General features: G+C 33.6%; 1 protein-coding gene across 3 annotated transcripts in view; it reads right to left on the reverse strand.

The window, feature by feature from the left end:
* Window positions 1-24,172, reverse strand: part of LOC118181629 (trypsin-like) — a 67,349-nt gene that overhangs the window by 8,175 nt on the left and 35,002 nt on the right. For all 3 annotated transcript variants that reach the window (XM_085813151.1, XM_085813144.1, XM_085813139.1), the window contains exons 4-7: window positions 20,083-20,159; window positions 8,757-8,857; window positions 4,827-5,095; window positions 335-492 (exon numbers count right to left, since the gene is read on the reverse strand). In XM_085813151.1, coding sequence (XP_085669277.1) covers window positions 335-492; window positions 4,827-5,095; window positions 8,757-8,857; window positions 20,083-20,159 — 605 coding nt within the window. The remainder of the gene's footprint in view (window positions 1-334; window positions 493-4,826; window positions 5,096-8,756; window positions 8,858-20,082; window positions 20,160-24,172) is intronic.

Here is a 24,172-nt window from a genome sequence, read left to right on the forward strand (position 1 = left end):
CTGGTCCGAGAGTTTCCACACCACTTCCTTGCCACCAAATCACACAAGAGGGCTTTCTGCTCACCATATATTTAGAATGTCCCCATGTCGCAAAGACACTATACATTTACAACAGGCATGCCTTCTCCGGGTTTCGAGCTCGGACCCTTCGGTACGGTAGCCAGTATCCCGCTGGAGGGCACAAAGTAAATAAATCAACTGCGGGTATAATTTTACTTAGCCTAGAATGAAGCTATCCAGATGTTCGAGTATAGAATATCTGGAGTTCGAATAATTGTTTTGCAATGCACGTGTAAAAACCTTAATGTAAGTGTAATAAATAAAATTGATTTACCTGACAGGAGTCTTTACCGCCTTCCTCGTAGCCGGCACACACCATTGTTGGAAATATGGTTTCTTTCCTTCCTATGCTTTTATACCATTCTTGGCATTTATTATGATCAATGACTTCGAGCTCTACTTTTTGAAGAATTCCTGGTGAATCTCGAACACCTAAGAAATCAGCACATTATTAAAATACTGTATTTCTGGAACCATGCAAAATGAACAAGTTAAATAAACACCGATAAACTTTTAAACGATAGTAAACTTTGAAATTCTAATAAGAATTGATAAATGAAAATTTATTGGGTATGATACTGAATAGAAAGCTTGGAAGCAAACTATTCCGCAGTCTGTGAGAGTCAGTCTTGCATCAGGGTCGATTTAAGGGCCCCACAACACCAGACATTGAGGGGGCCCTTGTTGCAAGTCTGGATGATGCCGATCACTGATTACACTGGGTCTAGTTTATTTGATTATGGCAAAGCACTCGAGGGCTGTTTTGCCCAAGGGGAGGGATGCCTTCGTCGAGGTATTTCTAAGGGAATTGGCTCTATAACACGTTGAACACGAGGAAAACCAAAAAAAACGCCCATGCAGTCATCCCGTTGGCAGAACTACCAGTATTCAGCGACTTCATAGCTCGTCCGCTGGTGGACCCGTGAGAGAAACGGAAGGTGAATGAGATAGGTAGATGACCACTATATAAGAAACATACGTAAATATTAATAAATATAGTAGGTTAAACGTCTCACTGAAACTGTAATTCTCTCTTTTAAAATTTTGTAAATCAAAATTGTCAGTCACTATTACCATGACAACAGAGCTGTTTGCAATTTCCTGTTGGGAAGAACCCAGTGATAACTGCTGTCTATTCGTCCAGTCTGGCAATACGTTAATGTTTAACTGGTGGAAGAACGGAGAGGTTTAAGGTTACTGCGATTTTCGGATCTCCGAATATCCCACTAATGGAATTTCCTCCGATTGGCCATTAAATGATTCATAGGCAACTTTTGCATGTTTCAAAAGCTAAGTATAGAATTTAAAATTAGGCAAAAAACAGCCTTAGTTTGGAACAGATTTTGAATAAAATTCTATCGATATCGAGGGCGATGAGACACAGGTTCGTCTCCTTCAGAAGCAATCCCTGGAAATCGATAGAATTTTATTCAGAATATATATGCCAAAGTAAGGCTGCCAACTTTTAAACTTCCCATTGGCGTATTTTTCATCCAATCAGGAATTTAGAATTCTGTCCTTAAACTTCTTTCTTTTTTGTTGTTCAGTATTTATATTCCGTTGCGTAATTTCTAAAATACCATGACTAGAAACTACGAATTTCTTTGGGAGACAATATGCTTTCTAATATCTCGACGTGAATAACTGACGCTGAAACCATTCTGTGAAATTAGATGGAAAACGGGAGCTGAAAGCATTAAACCTGTTAAGTGCAAACTATAAGATTATAATATACGTATATCCTAGAAGAGTAGAAGCAAATCTTAAAAGGCATCCCATCTGTTTCAGTTAAGCACCTGGTGACTTTTCTAGTTCAGCTTCTGAAGCGGTTTCTAATTTTACGTCTGCGGCGGGTAACTCTGTTTGGTTATTTTGCTACTAAGTTTACAGATTTTAATATAACCAATACTCAAAAATTTTCTTCTGATCAGCAATTGAACGGACACTAAGCGAGACACTCGGCGGCAAAACTGTAGAAACACTGGGCGACAAAATTTTGGAGACACCGGGCCGCAGAATGTAGGAACGGCGGAATAATGCATCAGACGTGAAAAAGGTCTAGCGGCAACACTAGGTGCAGCATGTAAATCACCATCGAAGAAGCAATCAGTTTTTCAGTATCTATTGATTAAACTATTATAACAGCTATGATTTAAATTAGTTACCTTTGAGTAGTATAAAATATACTGATATTCCATGGAATCCCTTTAACGTTTTTACTCATGTGCTTTTTACCCATCAGCGGCCGGGCATTAAAATCCCTGAATACTGGTAGCCTAATCCAGGCGAACGGGCTTTCTGCAGAGCCATTTTCGTCGTTTTTCCCATTCATAACATACGTATGAACCAGTTTCCCTTAAAAAGTCCTCCACGAAGACATCTCTCCCCTTAGGTAAATAGCCCTCGAACGCTTTGCCATAACCAAATAAACCAAGAAGAAAGCTGATGTTCAGTATCGATGTTTATTTACGTTCTCAGAAATACTGCTTACAGACCGGCTAAGGGAGGTGTTCACCACAAAAGCTTCACTGTAGTTAGTTTGACTAAATATAGGAGTGTGCATTTACCACTTTGCCTCAGGTGAAAAAATATCTGGGTATTGTTCTAGCCCAACAGGTATACTATTACTCCTTTTCATCTGATCAAAATCACAATCTAATTTTTCGGAGTATCTTTCTTGGAAATATCTTACAGTAACCTTAAAGTTTAGGCCTGGATTATTATTTCTAAATTTCGAAATTCTAAAAATACATCCTATCCCTTCACTGCTCTAAACAATCCTTTGTTTATCCATAATAAGTCAAGAAATCACTGTATTATAATCAAATATATTGGTCTCACTAGGTCTTACACACATCTCCTCCTTTGGTGGTCTGTTTTATTGGCTCAAACCAGGTTATGATTATTGTGCTTCAGACATATTATTACTGAGTCCCGATTTAAAACTATTACAGGGATTAAAATATAAAACTACATCTCTGTATTCCACATAAAATTGAATGGAAATAGTACAAACACTTAAAAACTAGGTAAAAAACAAACACACTTAGAATAATGTGTAAGGTGATGTAAGTTAAACTATGGATATAAAAACGATGAATATGTACTTAATAAGTAACCTTTTTTAGAAGACAGGTTCTAAAATTTTATGCGTTCAAGAACCCCTTTCGTATCGCAGGCATTTTGCCGAATTCTTAAGCATTAACTTGCTTGATAATTATCTAATATGGTATTAACTAACGAATCAAATTTGCTTTCAGGAATCACTCGCAGACGCCTGGTTATTAATTCTCCGGGTTCCGTGGATACCAGTCTACGAATTGCTGATTTAAAAGAAATAAAAATATTCTTGAAAATTAATGTTAAATTATTCAGTGCAAATATTAGAAAAATATATGATTTTACCACAGAAATAGTGGTTTTCTCGTTACGCCTACAAATGCTACATGAACAATGATCTATAGATTTTCTCTTTCTATTGAAACTGAACATACTTGTTTATTGCTGCCCATAGGTAAGACTCATATCCTGTTGTTCAGGCCGTTAACCTCCCGATATTTGCATTTGACTACCTCGAGAAAGGAACCGCCGGCGAACAATGATTTATTTCCCTGCTTAAATCTACACGCTTTCTCTCCTCCGCCTTACGTAAACCTTCGGTCAGTTATAATTTGTTCTTTCGTACTCTGAGGCAGTTCTTAGTATACATGTAGAAGAAATGCAACCCAGAACATCTCAACATTTAACAAATCTCATATTATTTCCGTTATCAAAATTTCTATTGCAGATCAAAGTTACAAAGCGTTTGGACTCAGAGACCGTAAGCTAGTCAAAGTTATTTTAAAAGGTTATGAGCATCTTTTCTTCGAAAAGTGATTAAAAGGGGGCTCATACACCTTAAACCCCTTATGATCTTCGAATATGTCACTGTTGCAAGAACTGGGATATTTTATTTATTTTAAAAGCAATTACTTCCAACGTTTTACAGCAGACTACATAATATAGCTGCCTTCTGAAATAGTAACCAGTAAGTTTGTGTTGCCACAAATATTTTTTTTTTAATTTAATCCGCTTTGTGACAACTTTTTTTCGTCATGTTTCCACCTTGCGCGCATGATATTCTAAAAATGGATAATGGTACATACTTGAAATTGGATGAAATTCTTTATACGGTTATTTTCTAACTGAACACAAAATCTGATGAATATTTTAATATTAAAAAATTTTATACACGAAAACATTACAGATTTTTTTAATGAAATACATTTTATAAACTCAACTCCAAATAAAATAAAAATTTAACATGGAATTCTTAGAATTTTTGGTTCACAGTGGTTTCCAAATATTATAAAATCTATATATTAACTATGGAATTAAATTATGCAACAGAATGTCTTAAACTGTACGCACAAGGTGGAAACATGACGAAAACTTTTATCACAAAGCGGATTAAATTATAAAAATATTTGTGGCAACAAAAACTTTCTGATTACTATTTCAGAAAGTAGCTTATATTGTGTAGTCAGCTGTAAAAAGTTGGAAGTAATTACTTTTAAAATAAATAAGTTATCTAAATTCTTGCAACATTCACATTTCGAAGATCTTATGGGTTTTAAGGTGTATGAGTCCCTTTAAGTCCAATATAAATACTAGCTAGTTGAAAGACCGTTCGTCTTCTCTAAGCAAAAATAATGAACATATTTTAGCAGTTCTTATTCTATTATGTCATCTGATTATAATTATGTAGCTCAAAATTTGTTACTTACCATAGCGAGTTCGTCCCCAGCCTGTTACATTTGCTTTTTGGCCCGAGAAATCTTCACCGTAAAGAGGCAGGCATACTGGAATGATGTGATGGCGGAATCGTACTGGTCTTTGCAGTTGTAACAGAGCTATGTCATGTTGATAGTTCGAAGGGTTGTAGCCTGGATTAACGACTTTCCTTCGTACTGCTAATTCTTCATGAGCGTATTTTTCAGTCGTCTGCTTGATATCATGTTCCCCTAAACGAACTCTCAAATCCGAAGTTTGACTCCTAGTTAAAATACAAGACATAAACTAAACAACTCGTATAAACTAAACAATTATACAGTAATATACCACTGAATGAATAATTAGGGTAAAATAAGTTTTCCAGTGAACTATAAATTTAAGATATATCTGTTACAGAAATTAAAATTTGACTTGAAAAGTAGCAATAGTTACTGAGATACGTAGTTAGTTTACACCAGGTTGAAAGTAAAAAAAGACGACTCAAAATGTATCATAACTTGAAACTAATTTTTTTACACTGTTTTAGAAAGGGGATGGTGAACGTGGGTGGAATTATAGTAATATGTAAACTTATACGCAAACTTTTGCTGTAAGTAGAGACTAGAAATTTTGCAGCATAGATTAAAATGCAAACAACTGTAAGAAAGATGCCATCTTTCAGTTTAGATTATATGATCATATTTTGCGTTTTATGATTTTTATATTTGAAGAATTTATGCTGCTATTTAGTACATAACGGAAGTTAAGGATGTATTATTTATTAGTTTGAGATATTAAATGCATAATTTTTTATTGCGAATGAGGTAGTATCTTAATACGGAACAATATTCATTAGTTAATTCAAGACGCAGGTGTAGGATTCATTATTTTGAGAATCTCTTAGGAAAAATGTCAATTTAAGAAGTGCTGGTATTCTATCTTTAAGCTCGTTTTAAAAGTCATTATTTATAACTTATCCGTAGTAAAATTTAAAACCAAAATTTGAAATAGATAACGGAAAAGTTAATTTTATATAAATCATAAATTAAAGTCCTTTTTCATTATTAATTTATTACATATACATATATAAGGAATTTTAATTTAATTTTGAAAGAAATTGGAGAGTAAATATTATCCTTATTCGGACGAGAATTTTTATAAGATTTAAACATGCCCATAGAATTGCAAAAGAGATTGCTAAAAATAATTTTGTACGTATACTATTTAATAGACGAAAAGTCTTTGAAGAGGATAAGTAACAGGGAAAATAAATAAAAGATTTACTTTGAAACTTATATTTAACTACAAATATTGAAATAGTGAAATGACTTAAATTTCTTAAATTAAATAAAAGAGACCAGACAAGCATGTTTACATTAGACTCTCATTTGTAAATATCATCTGCCTTGAAATTGTCAGATCTGCCAGATTTTATTCATAATGTGTGGCTTTTCATATTATATAAAGAATATTCACTTAAACCTTTTCTGTGACATCATATTTGTGTTTTAAAAGTGTAAATATGAGTAACGTTATCACTGCAGATCTGTTATATATATATTCAAATGATCATCTTTGAATGACAGTTTAACTTGAGGTGATATTTAAAAGCAAATACACTATACACTTGCTTAATTTCTTTTTCGATGCCTGTCATACCTTATGCCGATTGGATTCTAAACCTTTAAAAACGATTAAAAAAATCTCTGCACTTTATTGGAGGATTAATACTTTTGCCTCGCGTAAAGCAGCATTCATTATTAAACTCGCATATCACCAGTTTAAAATATTTATTAAGCATACCTCAGCCAACTTTACCCTTAAAAGAACGCCATTTTCATTTATCAAGTACAATAAGAATCAACAAAAAATCGGATGTTTTCACCACGGGGATCATATAAAAATTTAGACAATGATTGAGAATGCCTTTCAATTATATATTCTTCTTGAGTGCTTTCCTGAAATTCAGCATCTTTCACAAATTCTTTCATAAAATTCTATAACAAAAACGTGTATCTGTAAATACAGACATGCAGTTTCAATATCTGAGGTAACAAAGCCAACTTTTTCAAAGAGGATGTCCAAGATATTCGTATTCTTTAAAATATTATCCATCATACACTGCTGGCTACCCAAATTGCAACACCAAGAAAGACAAGAGATATCACAACAAAATTTATTTAGTAGATAACATATTGACCAATTACCAAATGATTAAATTTATAGACTTCTGTGAAGTGTGGTTCCTTCTAGAATCAGTAGCCAGAATAGCCGCCATTGTTGGAGATCACCGCTGCCACACGCCTCGGCATTGACTCAAAGAGACTTTGGATGTGTTATTGGGGTACAGCAGACCAAGCAGCTTCCACACGTTGCCAAAGTTGATCTGGTGTGGCAGCTTGAGATGTAATTTGGGTCAATCGCTCAGAAACCATGGACCACATGTTTTCTATCGGCGAAAGCTCCGGAGAGCGAGCTGGCCAGCGAAGCAATTCAATATGGCGATTGACAAAGAACCCTTGGACAATGCGTGCCAAGTGTGGTCGTACATTATCTTGTTGAAATATGGCTGTGGGCAAGCCCTGAAGATAAGGAAGGACAACTGGCTCAGACACCTCGGAGATGTAGCGCTGGCTGTTTAAAGTACCGGCAATGCGTATTAGAGGAGTGCGAGAGTGATATCCAATACCGCCCCACACCATAATACCCGGTGCAGGACCAGTGTGACGGTGCATAACGCAGCTGTTCAGCATCCTCTCTCCACGGTGACTCCAGACTCTAATCTGACCATCATGGTGTTGGAGACAGTAGCGTGACTCGTCAGTAAAGACAATTTCATTCCATTCTACCGTCCACATCCTTCTTTCATTGCACCGGCTGAGACGTCAGTGGTTCTGCGTCAAGGGTAGACGAAGCAATGGATGTCACTCTGCTGTAAACGGCGTCGAATGGTACGCGCAGACACTGGATGATGCGTTACAGACTGAATGTGCTGTGCTATGGTTCGTGATGTGACTGAATGATATCCGTCACTACCATGCACACAATGTTCCTGTCATCACATGAAGTGGTGCACTGAGGTGGATGCGACCGAACACATCGGTCCGTCGTACCCTCCTGCATCCAACGGTCACATACCCACAGTACAGTTGTTTGGTTTCGTCCAACACGACTACCGATTTCCTTGAAAGATAATCCACACTCTCTATAGGCCACTATCCTTCCTCTGTCGAACTCGGATACTTGATCAAACGATAATTGCTGTTAACTACGAGGCATAATTGATTTTTTTTTTTTTTTTTTGAAAAAAAACCACAAGAAAAACACAATTGCCGAACTTGAAATCGTCGAAAACTCCAAGCTTTATATAGCGCTTTGAAGTTGCGCCACAGGCGCGCGTGATGTGCGTCTGCGCTGAAATTCTAATCATTTGCATAACTCACCTCCGCTAATGCATGTTGTAAATTTCATGTTATTTGAATGCTTCCTTCAGGTTGTTGCATTTACGGTGGCCAGCAGTGTAATTTATTTATAGAATATCTGTGTATGGTATTGTCTGAAACTCTTAAACCTTTAACAAGTAATAAAATTTTAAAGTGTAATCTTAATTAGTTCACATATATTCGAAAATTGCAATAAAAGTCCAACTATTTGGTTACACCAAGCAGTTTTTCTTTTTCAGCATTATGTTGCTCAGAAATGAAAATGAAGCGAGTGCTAAGAAATATAGGGACGCCAAGATAGCAGGTAGCAGCAAGTTATTGCCTGCTGGTAATCAAGTTCTCGTGACTAGCTCAGTCAACTGTACTCACTCACTATTAGCAGATTTTTAAGCTTCACAGTTGATACTACACCTGCAGGCAGCTAATACTACATCTGTAGATGCAAGTTACATGAAAAACGTCCCTCTATAGGTGCTAAAAGAAAGGGTATGAGAAAGTTACCTGGCAACGCAGTGGGCAGCCGTCGCGACCCATTGTCTGTTAATGAGGGCTCCTCCGCAGGAAATCTTCCTGTACAGGAAAGCTTGTTTCACAATCGCGACCTGCAAAGAAAAATAAAATTACTTAAAAGTAAGTCTTTACATCCAGAAAAATTAAATTACTCTTGTGGATCTTCACCTAAGGTAAAAATTTACCTTAATTATTTTACCGTAAAATTTACCTTCATTAATGTTAAAATTTAAGTTTTATGTACATCGTTTAACTTAAATTAACATATTCAAGTTTTTACACAGACAAAATTTAGCATTTTTGACTTTTCAGGTCGATCTTTAAATTCATTAGTCAGTAATGTTAACAGAAAAAATGTCAATTTCTATTAGTGATCGGTATATATTTAAACCAGGATTTCCCAGTTGGGTCGCTGTTGATCTCATAAGGATCGATGAAATTTTAAAAGGAGTCAATGATGATCCAGGGGTCGATTGGGTGTCAATAAAGGAATATGCACCCCCAAGTGATTGTCATCATCAAGATCCCATTGATTATAAAAAATATTAATGTAATGATAACTAAGTGTTTACTGATATAAAGCTATATTCTAATTATCTTATAAATTTCGTTCTAAAATTAATTTGTTTATATTGGTACTAAATTGAAAAGAACTCTTATTTTGATAACTTCATGCAATTGTAGTTATTGAAAAGAATCGTATTTCATCAGAAGATATATTGTACATTTTGGAAGTACTTGTTGTATATAAGTACTTCCAAAATTTAAAAGAAGATTTTAATATTTGCTTCTAAGACATTGAATATTTGGTGTGGTGTATTTAATTATGGCAAAGCACACTAGGGCTATCTGCCTAAAGGGAGGGATGCCTTCGTGGAGTACTTTCTAAGGGAAACTGGCTCGTAACTGGCACACATGGGGAAAACCACGAAAACACCCATGCAGCCAGTCCGTTCGCGGGATTCGAACCTCGGACCGAACTACCAGTGTTCAGCGCCTTTACCGCTCGGCCGCTGGTGGGCCTCCTCATTGAATTGTGCCAGCTTGACACATAGAGCCGCCAAACTGCGATACGTGTAATTTTGATATTATAATGCAAGAAGATTCGACTGCACAGATGAATAATGTTCAATCACAAATCTTATTTAAAACACATGGACAGACTAAGTTTTGGAACTTAAAAGTCATCCGAGAGAAATATCCCAAAGTAAAAACTATCCACCAAACCGTCATTATTTGACTTTTTCCGTCTTCTTACCCAGAAGAAGCAGACTTTAGTGAAGTCAATAATATTTTACAGAAAACAAGAAACAATGTGAATATTTATGAACTGCGTGACTAAAGAATTAAATTATAAAACTAAGATAAAACTTTTATGCCAATTATTAAAACAATACATCAGAACATCACGCGCGGCCATCACATTAATTAAAATCGAGATTTTGTTCAATTAGAATCTGTGATTTTGCTTCCGGAAAGCTTGTTTAGATTTTTAAAATTAAAAATCATAATAATACAAAAAATAATAAAATAGTAATCTAATAAATCATTTTTCCCCCAAACTTTTGTTCATATTTTTAATCTTTTATCTTGAAGTTATTTATATACCATTATTTGCATACAATATATGTTGTATGTTATAGAAAAATGTAAGGGAAGAGATTAAAAAAAAAAAAAATTTAAAAAGGGGTCTATGCAAGAAAAGGATTGGGAACCCCTGATTTTAACCACCAGCTGCCAAAAATTTTCTTCCGTACAATCTACAGATTTTGTAGTTTCATTAACTCCGAGAGTGTAATTTTTGGATCGACAGCTAAGTAGACCTTCGTTCCAAAATAAAAACATTCTTGAAATTGGTTTATACTATAAAGATATTAGAACCCATAACAGCGTAGAATAAAAATTATGTGTTTTTAAAAATATTATTAACCATTTTGAACACATAAAATGAAACTTTGAAATCCTTTGAAAAGAAAAAAATCTTTTCTTGTAGAAACTGAATACTGCAACTCACTTACTTAATATAATCACAAACCAGCTGCGCAACCTCAATTGAGGTCTCGAAAGCAATGTCATACCGTAATCCTTATTTCCAACTGAAGAATAGTATTAAATCTTTCCGTATAAGGGAGATAATTTAATGGAAATCTTGGGTCTGTACATAAAGTTGCCGTTTTTACCATGCTTTGATATTGTTAGTATAAAAAATACTACAATGCATAACAAAGCAATAAAATACACAATAACAAGACACTGATACGCTATGTCATAAATCAATATTCACTAACTCATTCACTCAGTTATATATCACTCAGCATCTTCGTGAATAACCGCTTGCCAGTGTTCAAGTAGGACTTCAGTGCCTCTCCATTAGAAATGGTGTAATTTCGCGTTGATGAAAACTGTTAGCCAATTGCTAAGAGAAACTTCATCAAGAAATTCTTGTCCTTGAATGCTGTTATACAGAGAGCGTCAAACTCCAAACTAAGAAGAAACAACTGAATAAAAAAAAAAAAAAAAAAAAACCAAGGCTTCACAATGCAGTGTTGCCAGCCAAATGAAGAACGGCTCGGTCTTATGCACCGACCCATTATATAAAAGAAGAAAGCCTCATCAGCTTAACTATGACTTCAGTCTTTCTTTTCTTTCATTTATTTTCTATAAAGTCTTTGTAGAGTTGTTAGATTATTTTAAAGCAGAAGACGTGAAAAATGAGCAATGCCTTCGCCGGGACTCGAACCTGGACCTTTCGAATATGCGCCGAGTGTGCTACCGTTACACCACGAAGGCATGCAGAAAGGGAAAGAGAGAGAGAGAGAGAGAGAATACCTCATATACTATCCCTTTTAAAGGGTGACTGAGGATAAGGAGTATGGTTGATTATATTCCAAGTATATTGTAAAAGAACTTAAGTAATATGCATGTAAGGCACGAAAAAGTATCTATATGCTCCCTGGCCATAAACTGCCATCTTGGCCTTCATTTTTATAACCTAACCATTTGTCGTAGATATATATACTTCCAGTCACAAAAACGTTTAAATGACGCAAAGGTTTATGTTTTGGCATTTTAAATTTAAAGAAATCAATTTTACGAAAATTAAGTAGTCTAATTTTTTACACGTTCTTCCAATCCCTATACTCTTATTCAGAAAAACTTTTTACGCCTTATAAATAGTAAAAAAGCAAAATGTTTGCCTCCCGTGCGCAAAAAATTGATCGAACTGTTTGATATGAATTATATTCAGGCGCCGTATACAAAGTGAAGAGAGAAATGTTCGCATTTGTACGCATATAAACATAAAATATCGTTTAGAGAAAGGCTTCTGAACTTAAGAGATTACTTGACGAACCACAGAAAACATGAGCGGGCTTCAGTATTAGCACGTAGACAACTCATAATATTGTTTGCATTAATTAAAAATTAAGCATAGTTGTTCTTCGACGAATTGTGTACGATTACTAGATTGTGATCTCTTACATAATAAAACTTCAGGATAATATAGATTACGTGTTTTTTAGATTTTAAAAACTCTTGTGAAAATTCTTTCGATCAAATATAACCAAATTCTACCAAATGTAATAAAATTATAAAAGACTAGTAAATCACAAAAGGTAGTTATTGAATAGCGCTTAAAGGGGAAAAAATCAATGCCGAATTATCCTAATTCATATATTAATCAATCCCTTAAGGCAAGTAAAAAATGACGACAAATATCCCAAATTTTGAAATTAAATACACCGGTGAAATTTTCGTAATACGAAAGTCAAACTTTCTGCGTTTTATTCTTATAATGAGTAAAAAACCATTCTAAATATAAGTCCAGGGACAGGAGGAATGTATAAAACGTTAGATTTCACATTTTATACAAACTCAATTTCTTTTAATTTAAAAATACGAAACATGAATCATTGCATCACTTGAAACATCTCTGTAACTGGAAGTATATGCTTACGACCAATGATTTCGGAAATAAAAGCCGGGCGATAATTTTTATGGACGCAATGTACACACACGCACATGTATATACATATGTATGTATATACTCTTTCTCTCTCTATATATGTATATCTGATAGATGATAGCGGGCGAGGGCACCAGTACTTCACTGTAGGGTCAACAAGTGCTGCCCTTCGACAACAACTTTCTGTAAGTTACCATAGATGTTTATTCAAGGTTCAGCACTTCTGCAGCATTAATGTTTGAACAGATTTGTGAGGGCGAATTCATAGTATACGGGAGGCTCTTGTACTTATGTTGATGAGTGCTTGCATGGAAAGTACTATAAGAGATTTTTTAATTGGAAGCTAATGAATTAATGTGTGTTTTTTACGTGCAAAATAACAAAAGAGTCCAAAAAACTGTTGATGCCACGGCATTTTCTTTAGATAAAAGATAATAAATCGGCAAGATAAAATACTAATTTTAATTCTTAAAAGCCCCTTAAATTAGCTTTTCAATTTGGTTATGTCCCCTTTCTATCCTTTATGCACAAGCTTCTCATCAAATTTTACGTCACCACATCTAAAATGTCATTACATACGCGTATGTAAGAAAGAACCTGTACGGATTCAAACTTTACATACATTTTAATTTTTTCACATATTGGATTGCTTTCATGTTTTGTTTGGTTTTTTGCACTCGGTCTGCTATTTTAAAAATTTGTTTGTGTTTTTGACGCTATAATTTTGCAATTTTTTACACTGCTTACTTCGGCCTGTAGGGGTTGAACTGAGAAAAACGCTAATTATTTTAATTTTTTTTTCTGGGACTATTTTGAGTTGTAAACTTTAATTTGAATTTTTGTTAGTTCAGAAACAAGCCTATTTTATTTACTTCTTTCGTTGCACCAAACCTCTGATGACGACGCAGTGACAGATGTAAATTTTTTATTTTATTATTTTGGTTAATCGCCTTAGGAAACATGATTATTGCTGCTGTTTAATACTGTTACAGTACAAAGTCCGTAATCCGGACTAGTCAGGACTTCGGTGATTCCGGATTAGGGGTTTTTCCGTATTATAGATAATCAATTTTAATCTGGTAAAATGGCATGCAGAAATAATACAATTAAAAATATGAAACTGTAATTTATGAAATAAAGAGCAATCATGATCTAAAGAGTATCAAAATTTAAACAAAAAAAACTTAATATTTCTTTGTTTACTTTAGTAAATATTTCTATCAATGTAAGTTGTTTAAGTTGCTTCGATTTTTGTGCTAATACTTTCTCTTTAATTCTATAAACAGACATAATTTCTTGTTCAGTTACAAAGTTCCAATGTTCAAGTCCTGTAATTGCTGTGTCGAGAATACCGACTACCTTGTCAATCGAAATTTTTTCGTTTTCAATAATGCTCATAAATAATATTGTTACTTTTTTCACTATCGGAAGCGCGCATGGATAAACGCTTTACTGGCTTTACGCGCATGCGTAAGTTTGTGGCTTTCAGGTCCGGATTGTAGATCATTCCGGATAATGGACGTCCGGTTAGAAACTTTGTACTGTATTTAATTTTATTTTCAGCAATATTGCTTTCTTTCTGAGACGGTCACTTGAGGGAGACGTTTATAGGAAAAAAATTCAGTGTGCATGGTAAATGATGAAGCAGAATATACATAAGGGGTAAGTAGCATGGGATATAATAAACAGTATATGGTTAAAAACGGATGAAGTGTTCTAGTTATGGTATGTGTCTGGCCAAATTAAGGAGGATGTTTCTGTGGCTGGTTATACAAGAAACAACGGTGAAACGTCCTTAAAACGATCCATCCTCTAAAATAGTGCCTATTAATATTCTATGAAATGTTAGTCACTTTCAGTGGTAGTCGTTTACGGAAATTTGTCACCATGAAGAATTTCTCTATGAAAGTAATTCTACATTTCTAGTTTCATAATAGACGGGAATTAAATGTTTTGAATTTTGTTTTAAGAAAGTACTTTTTTAGATGAATATAAGAGGTACAATTCAAATAAAGTAAAACAGTACATTAAATACGTCATTATTTCTATCGTGTGCCTGCGCTATTTATGTTAAATTAGCTACTAATATTTCGTAAAGTAGTTACTGCTCATTTTTTAAAGATGCTATTTAGCTCCTTGTTTTTTTTTTTTTTTTTTTTTTTTAAAAACATCGATTTGCTCTTTAATATCATTTTAATTAGTCAGTTGAGGATTTTGCCTGTAACTAATTCGAAAGATCCGAAGAATTTAATCCTGTTTTCGCATAAATATAACACTTAGTTCTAAAACACAATCATCCCCCTCTTCGCGACTACATATGATACATATGTTATTTGAGAACCTATACAAACGCTGATACTGAATATCGCCTCTCTAAGACGACGCTTTTACAGAAGATTAAAATTATTAGGAGGAGTTTATGATCTTTTGATCACTTCGTAGAATTTATGATACACTCGTAGAATTTATGATCTTTGATCACTTCATAGAAGGTTATGACCTAGAATTTATGATCGTAGAACTTATGATATACTCGTAGAATTTATGATCGTTGATCACTTCGTAGATGGTTATGATATCGTAGAATTTATGATATACTCGTAGAATTTATGATCTTTTGATCACTTCGTAGAAGGTTATGATATCGTAGAATTTATGATACACTCGTAGAATTTATGACCTTTGATCACTTCGTAGAAGATTCATTTCACTGTATTTCAAATGTATTTTAGCAATTCATAAAATGCAAGAAAATGTTAAGTACGTTATAATAAATGAAATTAAATCTCTCGTAGCTGCATCCTCCATAAGATGATCTTCTCTGAAAGTGACTACTAATTCTGGGAATATAAATACATATCGCTATTGAATATCAGCAATCTTATAAGAGCTTTCTTTGAGACCAAAATCATTTGAACCAAGCTTTCTAATAAAACCAAAATCATCTGGAACCATGTTTTACTAAGATCAAAATCATCTGAAACCAAGGATGTGGTCGATTTCAATGAGTCCATTGCATTTTGTAGTTAGATGGCATAAGCGTTTCATATACAGTGAAACCTCGTTACAACAATATTTTAGGGACCAAATAAATATATTGTTGTAGAGAGGCATATTGTTATATCGAGAGCCCACATATTTTGAGCATTTAATAAGAGTTTTTTTTTATTATTATTATTAGTTTAAGGTGCATAACATACTACTTTTAAGTCTATATTTAGAAGAAATTAATTTGTAGAATACTAATAATAGGGGTTTAAATATTAAAAAAATAAATAAATAAGATAAATTCAGAAAATAAGCACAGAAATATTCACATACCTGAAAACATTTTTTATTGAAAATAATTCAATATTTTTGTTTGTTTATTGATTTTTTTAACTGTTAAGTTCACCAATACTGTATGCATTGAGTCTAGTGCACGAAAACGTTCTTCATTTGTCGACGGAAGGCTTGAAAAAAATGTCCGTAGAGAATTCACAGATTGAAGAGCTTCCTGGGATGACAATAAAGACTGCGATGGACCTGTATTATCATCATCATCAATATCATCATCATCTTCATCATTGTTTCCTATCTCATCAGTAATTTCAGAGATAATATCTTCATCAGTAACTCCTGCGAAAACGATAAGATCATCATCTGCTGTTAAATGGTCTTCTATACTAATTCCAAACTTTTTACCGCTTGTTTCCTCAAGTTGGGATACGGATTTTTTGATGTGCAAAACACATTCTTGATCATCTGAGAGATCATTGTCTATGGAATTTTCATCATTATCAGATTTCTTATCTTCCATAACACAAAGACCGGCCTTTTTCCAGCAATTCCGAATGTTTTTTTCTGTTACTTCCCACCAACTTCCAGCAATATTGTCACACGCTTCCTTGACATTTACAGCTTTGAAAGGGTCTTCTACTTTATTTTCAAAGTTTACAAGTATGGAGTCCACCAACAGTTTTCTGTAATATCCTTTGAAGCACTTAATTATGCCCATATCAAGAGGCTGTAAAATTGAAGTGCAATTGGCAGGGAAAAAAGCGATTTCGATATTTTGTAGCTTTGGAAATGACGTGTGAGCACCGCAGTTATCTATCAACAAAACGATTTTTTTCTTTCTCTTCTTCATTTCATTGTCTAACTTCTGTAACCATTCGGAAAAAAATTTAGACGTCACCCAAGCCTTCTTATTTGCTTTATACTCCACGGGAAGACTTTTCACGTTCTTAAAGAACCTTGGCTTCAATGATTTACCAATGACGAGAGGTTGTATTCTATGCGTTCCTGTGCTATTTGTACACAGAAGAACAGTCAGTCTCTGCTTTGATTTCTTCCCTCCATAACACTTTTCACCCTTGAATGCCAATGTTCGATCGGGTAGGAGTTGGAAAAACAGCCCAGCTTCATCTGCATTATAAATGTCTTCTGGAGCATACTTTTCTAAGATTTCTTTCATCTTGTTTTGCCGCTATTCATTTGCGTCGTTTATCGGGGCTGACTTTTTCTCTCCGTGAACTTCTTGGAAAGTTATTCCATGACGATCTCGAAAACGCATTAACCAACCATTGCTAGCTTTGAAAGTTTCGTTCCCTAGCATTGCTGCAAATTTCCGTGCTTTTGCACATAATAAAGGTCCATTTATTGGGACATTTGTTGCTCTCATCTCTTGAAACCATTTTAAAACAGCAGCATCAATGTTTTCATTTGTCGCAACTTTCAGTCGTTTTCGCTCTGGGTTAATTTCATTTGAAGTTACAGCATCTTCGATTTGCTTTCTCTTCTTTAGGAGCGTTGCAACTGTAGATTGCGATAATCCATGTTTCTTAGCCGCATCAATCTGCTTCATTCCCTCATCAATATCATTGATAACGTTCAGTTTATCTCGAAAAGATAGTTGCTTTCGCCCTGCCATCTTAGGGAACAATATCGCGTGAAAGAAAGAAAAGTTTAAATCAAATGTTACGCGTAGAACTCAAAATCGTTAAAAAGACTATAAAACAACCTTTGAACTCACTTTTCAGTACGTCACTTAACAACACCTCGCCTCCATCTCCCCCTGTTCCTCTAACAAAGGGCACTTGTTCTGTAACAAGGTGACCAGACAGGTCTAGATGTCCTTAAACCTTATCAGAATTCCAAAGCTTACTGGGAAATGAGACTAGACATACTTTTACACTTCACCCCCCTCACCCACTCCAATTACCAAAAGGGTGGTCTCCATCTGTTTTGAAATCTGAACAATAGCTATTTATTCAGGGATAAGTTGAATATCCACAATGAGTCTTAATAGATGGAAAAAATAACAAAAGAAAACGAAAAAAAAAAAGCATTTGAAAATCAAAATATTATTATAAAGAGAGAAAATAATACTGAAATTTCGATTGAAAAAATCGTTTTACAGAGGTTTATTGTTCTAGAGAATATAGCAATATTGAGGGAAGATTAACATTAGTTTATATGCAAAATCAACGGGACCGCAAAACATTATTGTAGTAGAGGGAGTTATTGTTGTATCGGGTATCGTTGCAGCGAGAGTTTACTGTATTTTAATAACTACAGCAGAGCTCGACTATCCGAGTTAATTGGGGCCATGATCATCCAGATAAGTAGGCTTCTTGATTCTCAAAGTCAAATGGGCATTTATTATAACGTATGTGTGGGAATTTTACTTTTCCTTTAACTGTTTTTACTTAACAAAGGTTATAAAATAAAACATTTTTAGTTCCGTAAAAAACAACTTTCTCCTTGTTAAACTAAGCAATAAACACATACATTCAAGAATATATATCAACGAAATTTATTTAACAGTTCCTTAAAAATATGTACTGTACAGAACCATCGTTTTATTTTTAATCATAATTTTTTTTTTTTTATTTTATATCTCTGAAAGAATTTAGTAGATGAAAAACAGCCTCATTTTTACTTGGCTAAAAAAGGAAAACAAGTCATAAAAATAAGCACCGTTCAAAACATCTGGTATCCGGATAGCTGAAATCTTGCTGCTTTCTCATTACAGTTTCCGAAAAATGACTCATGGAATTTATTTTTCCTTTTCGATAGAATTTATTCCGTCTTTCCTTTCCTATTTGATTGCTAACGCATTATCTTCTTCCGTTTTAGAAACTGATGTTTCTCAAGCTTTATATCAAAAATATTTTAAGAGCTGACATAGTTTTAAGAAATTCCTATAAAATTTTAGTTATTTCTTTATAGATATGCTTCTCTATAAAATTCTATAGAAATTTTATAAAGCTTTCACAAAACAGAATTCTATAGAAATGCTTCTTAGCAAACTCATATAAAAATTTTATAGAGCCTCTATAGAATGGTATTCTATAGAAATCTAAAAATTTTTCCTACTGGAATCGAAGAAAATTTTCAGTATCTGATGTTCTATATAGGATATAATATAGTAAAAATTAAACGCCTTTTATTCATAAGCGCTGATTTATTAAAATTAATTTCGATCATACACTTTTGTTAAAAGTTTAAATTTATGTTGCTAATTATACAATTTTAATTCCTGAAATTAATCCTTTTAATTACTGTATATGTATGTACCCCTGATAACAGAAACGATTTCTTAATTTTAGTTAAACTTAGTTATTGTTTAAAATGTATTTATCCTTTGACATCAAAAGATGTTAAAAATTTTTATTACCAAAAAAGGAATTTTAATTCATTCTTTTCAATCCGAAAAGAAAATATTGTTGATTTCATAATACTTTTAAAATAATAAAGTTTCTGCAGAATTTTTTATAGAAGATTACACAAAGAATACGTGTAAATTTTATGGCTAAATTTATTATAAAAGGATATGATATTTTCAATAGAATTCTATCAGTTGATTTTACACACATTATATAAGATTCTATCAGTGGAATCTTTTAAAACTGAGAGCTATGATGCTCAAAGATTCTGAAGAAGTTTAACGCTGGATATTTTCGTAAGGGATGACTGTTTGAGGGATTGGCCGTGAAATTTTATATTAAGTACTACCCAAATTTTCCATATTTTAGGATTTTCAAAGCAGTGAATCAAAATGCAGTAAAACCTCCCACGTTGACCGCCTTCTTCAGACGACCATTTCTGAAAATGACTAGAGTTTTTGAGAGCATAACTGAGGATAATTGGCAACAGAATCGATTTTGGTGTTGAACATCACCGATAATAATATTCCCTCAGATTATCACTTCTAAAAGAAAACCAAATAATTTGGAAACAGTACGCAATCACTTAAGTCATTTTTCATTATAGTTAATTAAACTTAAATCTAAATTTACGACGATAAATTTATTAATACAATCAAACATTCTCAGTTACTAAAAGCTAGGAAATAGTTTGACTACATACCTGCCAAGGATGATCACCAAAATTCGTATTTTCACCTCCTACTATTTTGCTGTCCCTCATGTGGCTTCTTCCACATTCTGAAAAGGAAAAGAGTAAAGTATTGTGGGATGGCATCGTTCATTATAATCGGATAACGCGACAAGCTGTGAGAATAAATCTTTTGCTTTTTCCGATCATAAAATTCAGACGATTCCGCCATTAAGTGATGATGCGACTGAAGATGTTTGCATGTAAAAAGACGGTCGATTCTCTTCATCTGTAAATATCATCTATTTCCTTCTACACATGTAATTATTTTGTAGTTTGTAGCTACTATTTATGTTTCATTAAATTATCGAGTTTTCCATAAATCGGACTAGTTTATTAGCCCATAGACAGCCACCTAAGAAGTAAGTTTACAGACATCATATTCCTAGACAGTAAGTACCGATCCTACAGATTTGGGCGCTCAGGCTGCGATGAGCCTAGGAAGAATCATGATGAATATTACAAAAGAAAAGAAGAAAGTTTGTTTCGATTATTTCCACATTGCTACTTGAATAGTGTTCTACGATACTGTGAATTTAGATGACTACCTTAAATTCTATTCCTAGAATTTGAAACTCTTTAAAGACTGGGCCTACTAAGTCAATTAAACTCTTACATCAAATTATGTTTCGAACTTTATAAAGTTCGAACTATTTAGAAACCATAGAGCGAAATTGCGTAACTTTTGTGGTTTTCCATCTGATTTTAATATTGAAGAAACAAAACAAAAATTACTTAAAACTCTTACTGCAAATGATTTTATTTCTGTGTGTAATTTGTTATATCTTAATTATAATTCAAATCCTGATAAAAACTGTGATTTAATATTGAATAGTCTTTGTGATTTTAAGCTTCTAAAATCCGAAAATGATGACGATGATGAGTTATCTGAAAACGAAAGTGTTTATGAGTCTGATAAAAATGATGATGTTAATTCCGTTCGAGCAGAATCACCTCCCATAAATAACTCAGTGGATGAAAACATTATAATGCCTAGCAATATTTCCCTACATTTTCGTGATATCTTAGAAACTGTTTCTGAATTTAATGGTACTGATACATATCCGGTTGAATCCTTCATTGGCGATTTAGAAGAATCTTTTAAATTATGTTATCTGAATTACAAGAAGTTGTGTTTGCTAAAAAATTGCTTACTGGTTCTGCTAAAGTATTTATACGGTCTTTAAAAGGTATAATGTCGTGGGACAAATTAAAAGAATATCTTTTATCTGAATTTGTTTCTAGAATAAACAGTGCACAACTTTATAATTTATTGCAGAAACGAAACATAAAACCTGGTGAATTTCTTTCCGAATATTTAGTTGCCATGCTTGAAATAGACAGTCGCGGTTCTGTTGATGATTCATCAATTCCTGATTATGTAATCAGTGGGATACCAGATAAGAGTAGCAACAAAATTATTTTGTATGATGTAAAACTATTTCTGAATTCAAAGACAAATTAAAAATTTATGAGAAAATTTGCGTTCCAGATGCGAAGAATAAGGGTTATTCAAGTACTAACACACAAAATAAAGCGCGCGCTATACCTAATAAGAGTAAAGAACCAAGGTGTTATAAATGTGGTTTAAATGTGGTTATAAGTTTAGGTCATAAAGCTAACTCGTGTAACAATAAGAGTAAAGGATATAAGTGTTTTAAATGCGATTTGTTTGGACACAAAGCCGTAGATTGTTCCAAAACATCTTCTAAAAATATCCAAGATGCCAAAACTGTAACACCAATAACTCAGACTTGTCAGAAAGAAATGCAAAAAACTGTTAATTTAGGTAATTTGCAAATTGATGCTTTAATAGATATTGGTAGTCAAGTAACGCTAATCCGAGATGACATACATAAGAAGATAGATTCTCCTGAACTTAAGTCGGCAGATCTACAGCTAACGGGGTTTGGTAATGGAAAAACTAAGCCTATAGGAAGGTTTGAAGGTGAATTCGAAACTGATGGTTCGTCATTTTGATCCAATATTTGTGTTATCGCAGAAAACAAGAAATCTGAGAATGATTCTGAAGAGCAGAAAAATGCTCATTGCAATGGAAATGGTTCTGAAGAAGGATTTGAAAAAGTTATTAATTATGGTTTTTTACTTCCAAAATAAGAAACTGATCCTGTTAGTATAGTTCCTGTTACAGTACAGAATGTGATCAAACTGGACACTTCATCTACAGTCAAAGCAAGTGTCATTGATTCCCTGATTGTGAATTCTGATGACGGCAAAATATAATAGATAGAATATCTAAAGAATATATTTTCAGCTACATATATGTATGGATAAGTAGATCCAAATCTGATTATCTACATATATTTCATAAAACCATATTTCAAAAATTTTTCGAACCCTTCAGCTTCTTTTCAACGCAATGATTTTTTGGAAAGTTTTAAATTTTTGGACGAGGACAATTGCACCGCTTCAACGGAATTCTCATTTTGAGCTTCGAGTCACAGCCTCAACGTATTTTACAAATTTTCAACGCATGTTTGTGGGCAAGTATATTTTTTATTTGTCTTCGCTCTCTAATTCATTAGACGGTAAAATTTCTTTGAGGCTTAATTTATTTTGTTGTCAAATTCATAATGCCAGTACCAAATTATTTACCTATTGCTTAACCATAGCATAATATCCGAAACTGTGCTGTATAAAGCAACGTCGCAATCGGCTCGTACTGTATATTTATGAAAGGCACAACGAAGAAGAGTCGTGTGTCATGAGTTTAATTTTATGATGACGCCATTCATTGGCTACATTTCTTTTAAAAAACGGATTATTGACAACGATGGCAATCCAGTAATTGACTCAGCTCAACTTTATATTATTTTTGCTGTTGAGAAGAGGAAGGGTGAGAGTTTCTTTTTCATTGCGGGATTCTTATCTCAGTTGAAAGCTGAGGCCCAACGAGGGAGCGCAGATCTAGAGAGGACGGAGAGTCGGAAGTAACGAGATTTGGAATGCAGTCCAGCGAAAAAAACAGAAGAAAGTTCGAAACAATTAGATATTCGCAGAGGGTGAATGGGAAGCGAACTTGCTGGGGGCACGGATAATGAAAAGAATGAATAAAACGTAAAGGAAGTGAGAAAGATTTTCCTTTCATTAATCTGCTGGGTGACGGAAGAGTTGTTTTTCTGGAAAGCGATTTCTTTTTAAATTTTCGAGACTAAAAAACAACATTAGCAAACGTCTCGTTAGCAAACGAAATGAAACGTTATCAACCTTTTTAAAAATGAAATGTAGTAATTTTCGAATACAAAATGAAGCAAGAACGCAATTTTTCAGTGTGTCAAAAATGTTACAATTTATCAGAAAGCAGAAATGTTTGATAACATTTTATATTATATGAACGAATTTTTATAATACACAGATTTAATTTATTTTTAGCCCAAAGGGGCAATTTACCCAGAAGGACTATTAATTTCGTTTTGGCATTTTTCGATAATTCACTATAAACAATGAATCACTTTTTAAATTGTTGCCACCAGATATTAGAGCCCTGTATTATGTTTAAAGCAATTAAATAATGAAGAATCTGCATAAATGTATGTATGTTTCTCGCATTGTGATAAAACAACGGTACCTAGAGCCATCAAATTTTGAATAACGTACGTCTCCATATGGGCATCTGGAAGCCCAAATTTGGAATTTGAAATTTGCTTTATTATCTATTTCATATTTTGTATAGCATTTAGGAGTTTGTGATTAAGAAACTCAACGATTTCAAAGCGAGCAATGGCAGCAGTGTACGGGGGAAAAATTATCTCCAGCGCGCGAGACTGTGTATGGGAGATTCTAAAGATATGCTCCTTTAAATATTTTGTGATATTGCTGTAGAATTGAATTTTATGGTTCAAATGTGAAGAACATGATATTTAATAAACAAAGGTAACACACAAATCGTTAAAAAAATGCCCTTTTAGGCGTAATATAAAATCTGAAAGCTTTCAATTTTTTAATTATTTTTTTCTGTTTAATCTTAATAATTTTTCTATCATTAAGTTTTACAGAATTTTATCTGTATAAATATAAAACGTTACGTTATCCAACACGTAAT

This window comes from Stegodyphus dumicola, chromosome 1 (assembly GCF_044657685.1).
Source record: "Stegodyphus dumicola isolate Sdum_Otavi_A_Nest chromosome 1, ASM4465768v1".
NCBI classification, from domain to species: domain Eukaryota; kingdom Metazoa; phylum Arthropoda; class Arachnida; order Araneae; family Eresidae; genus Stegodyphus; species Stegodyphus dumicola.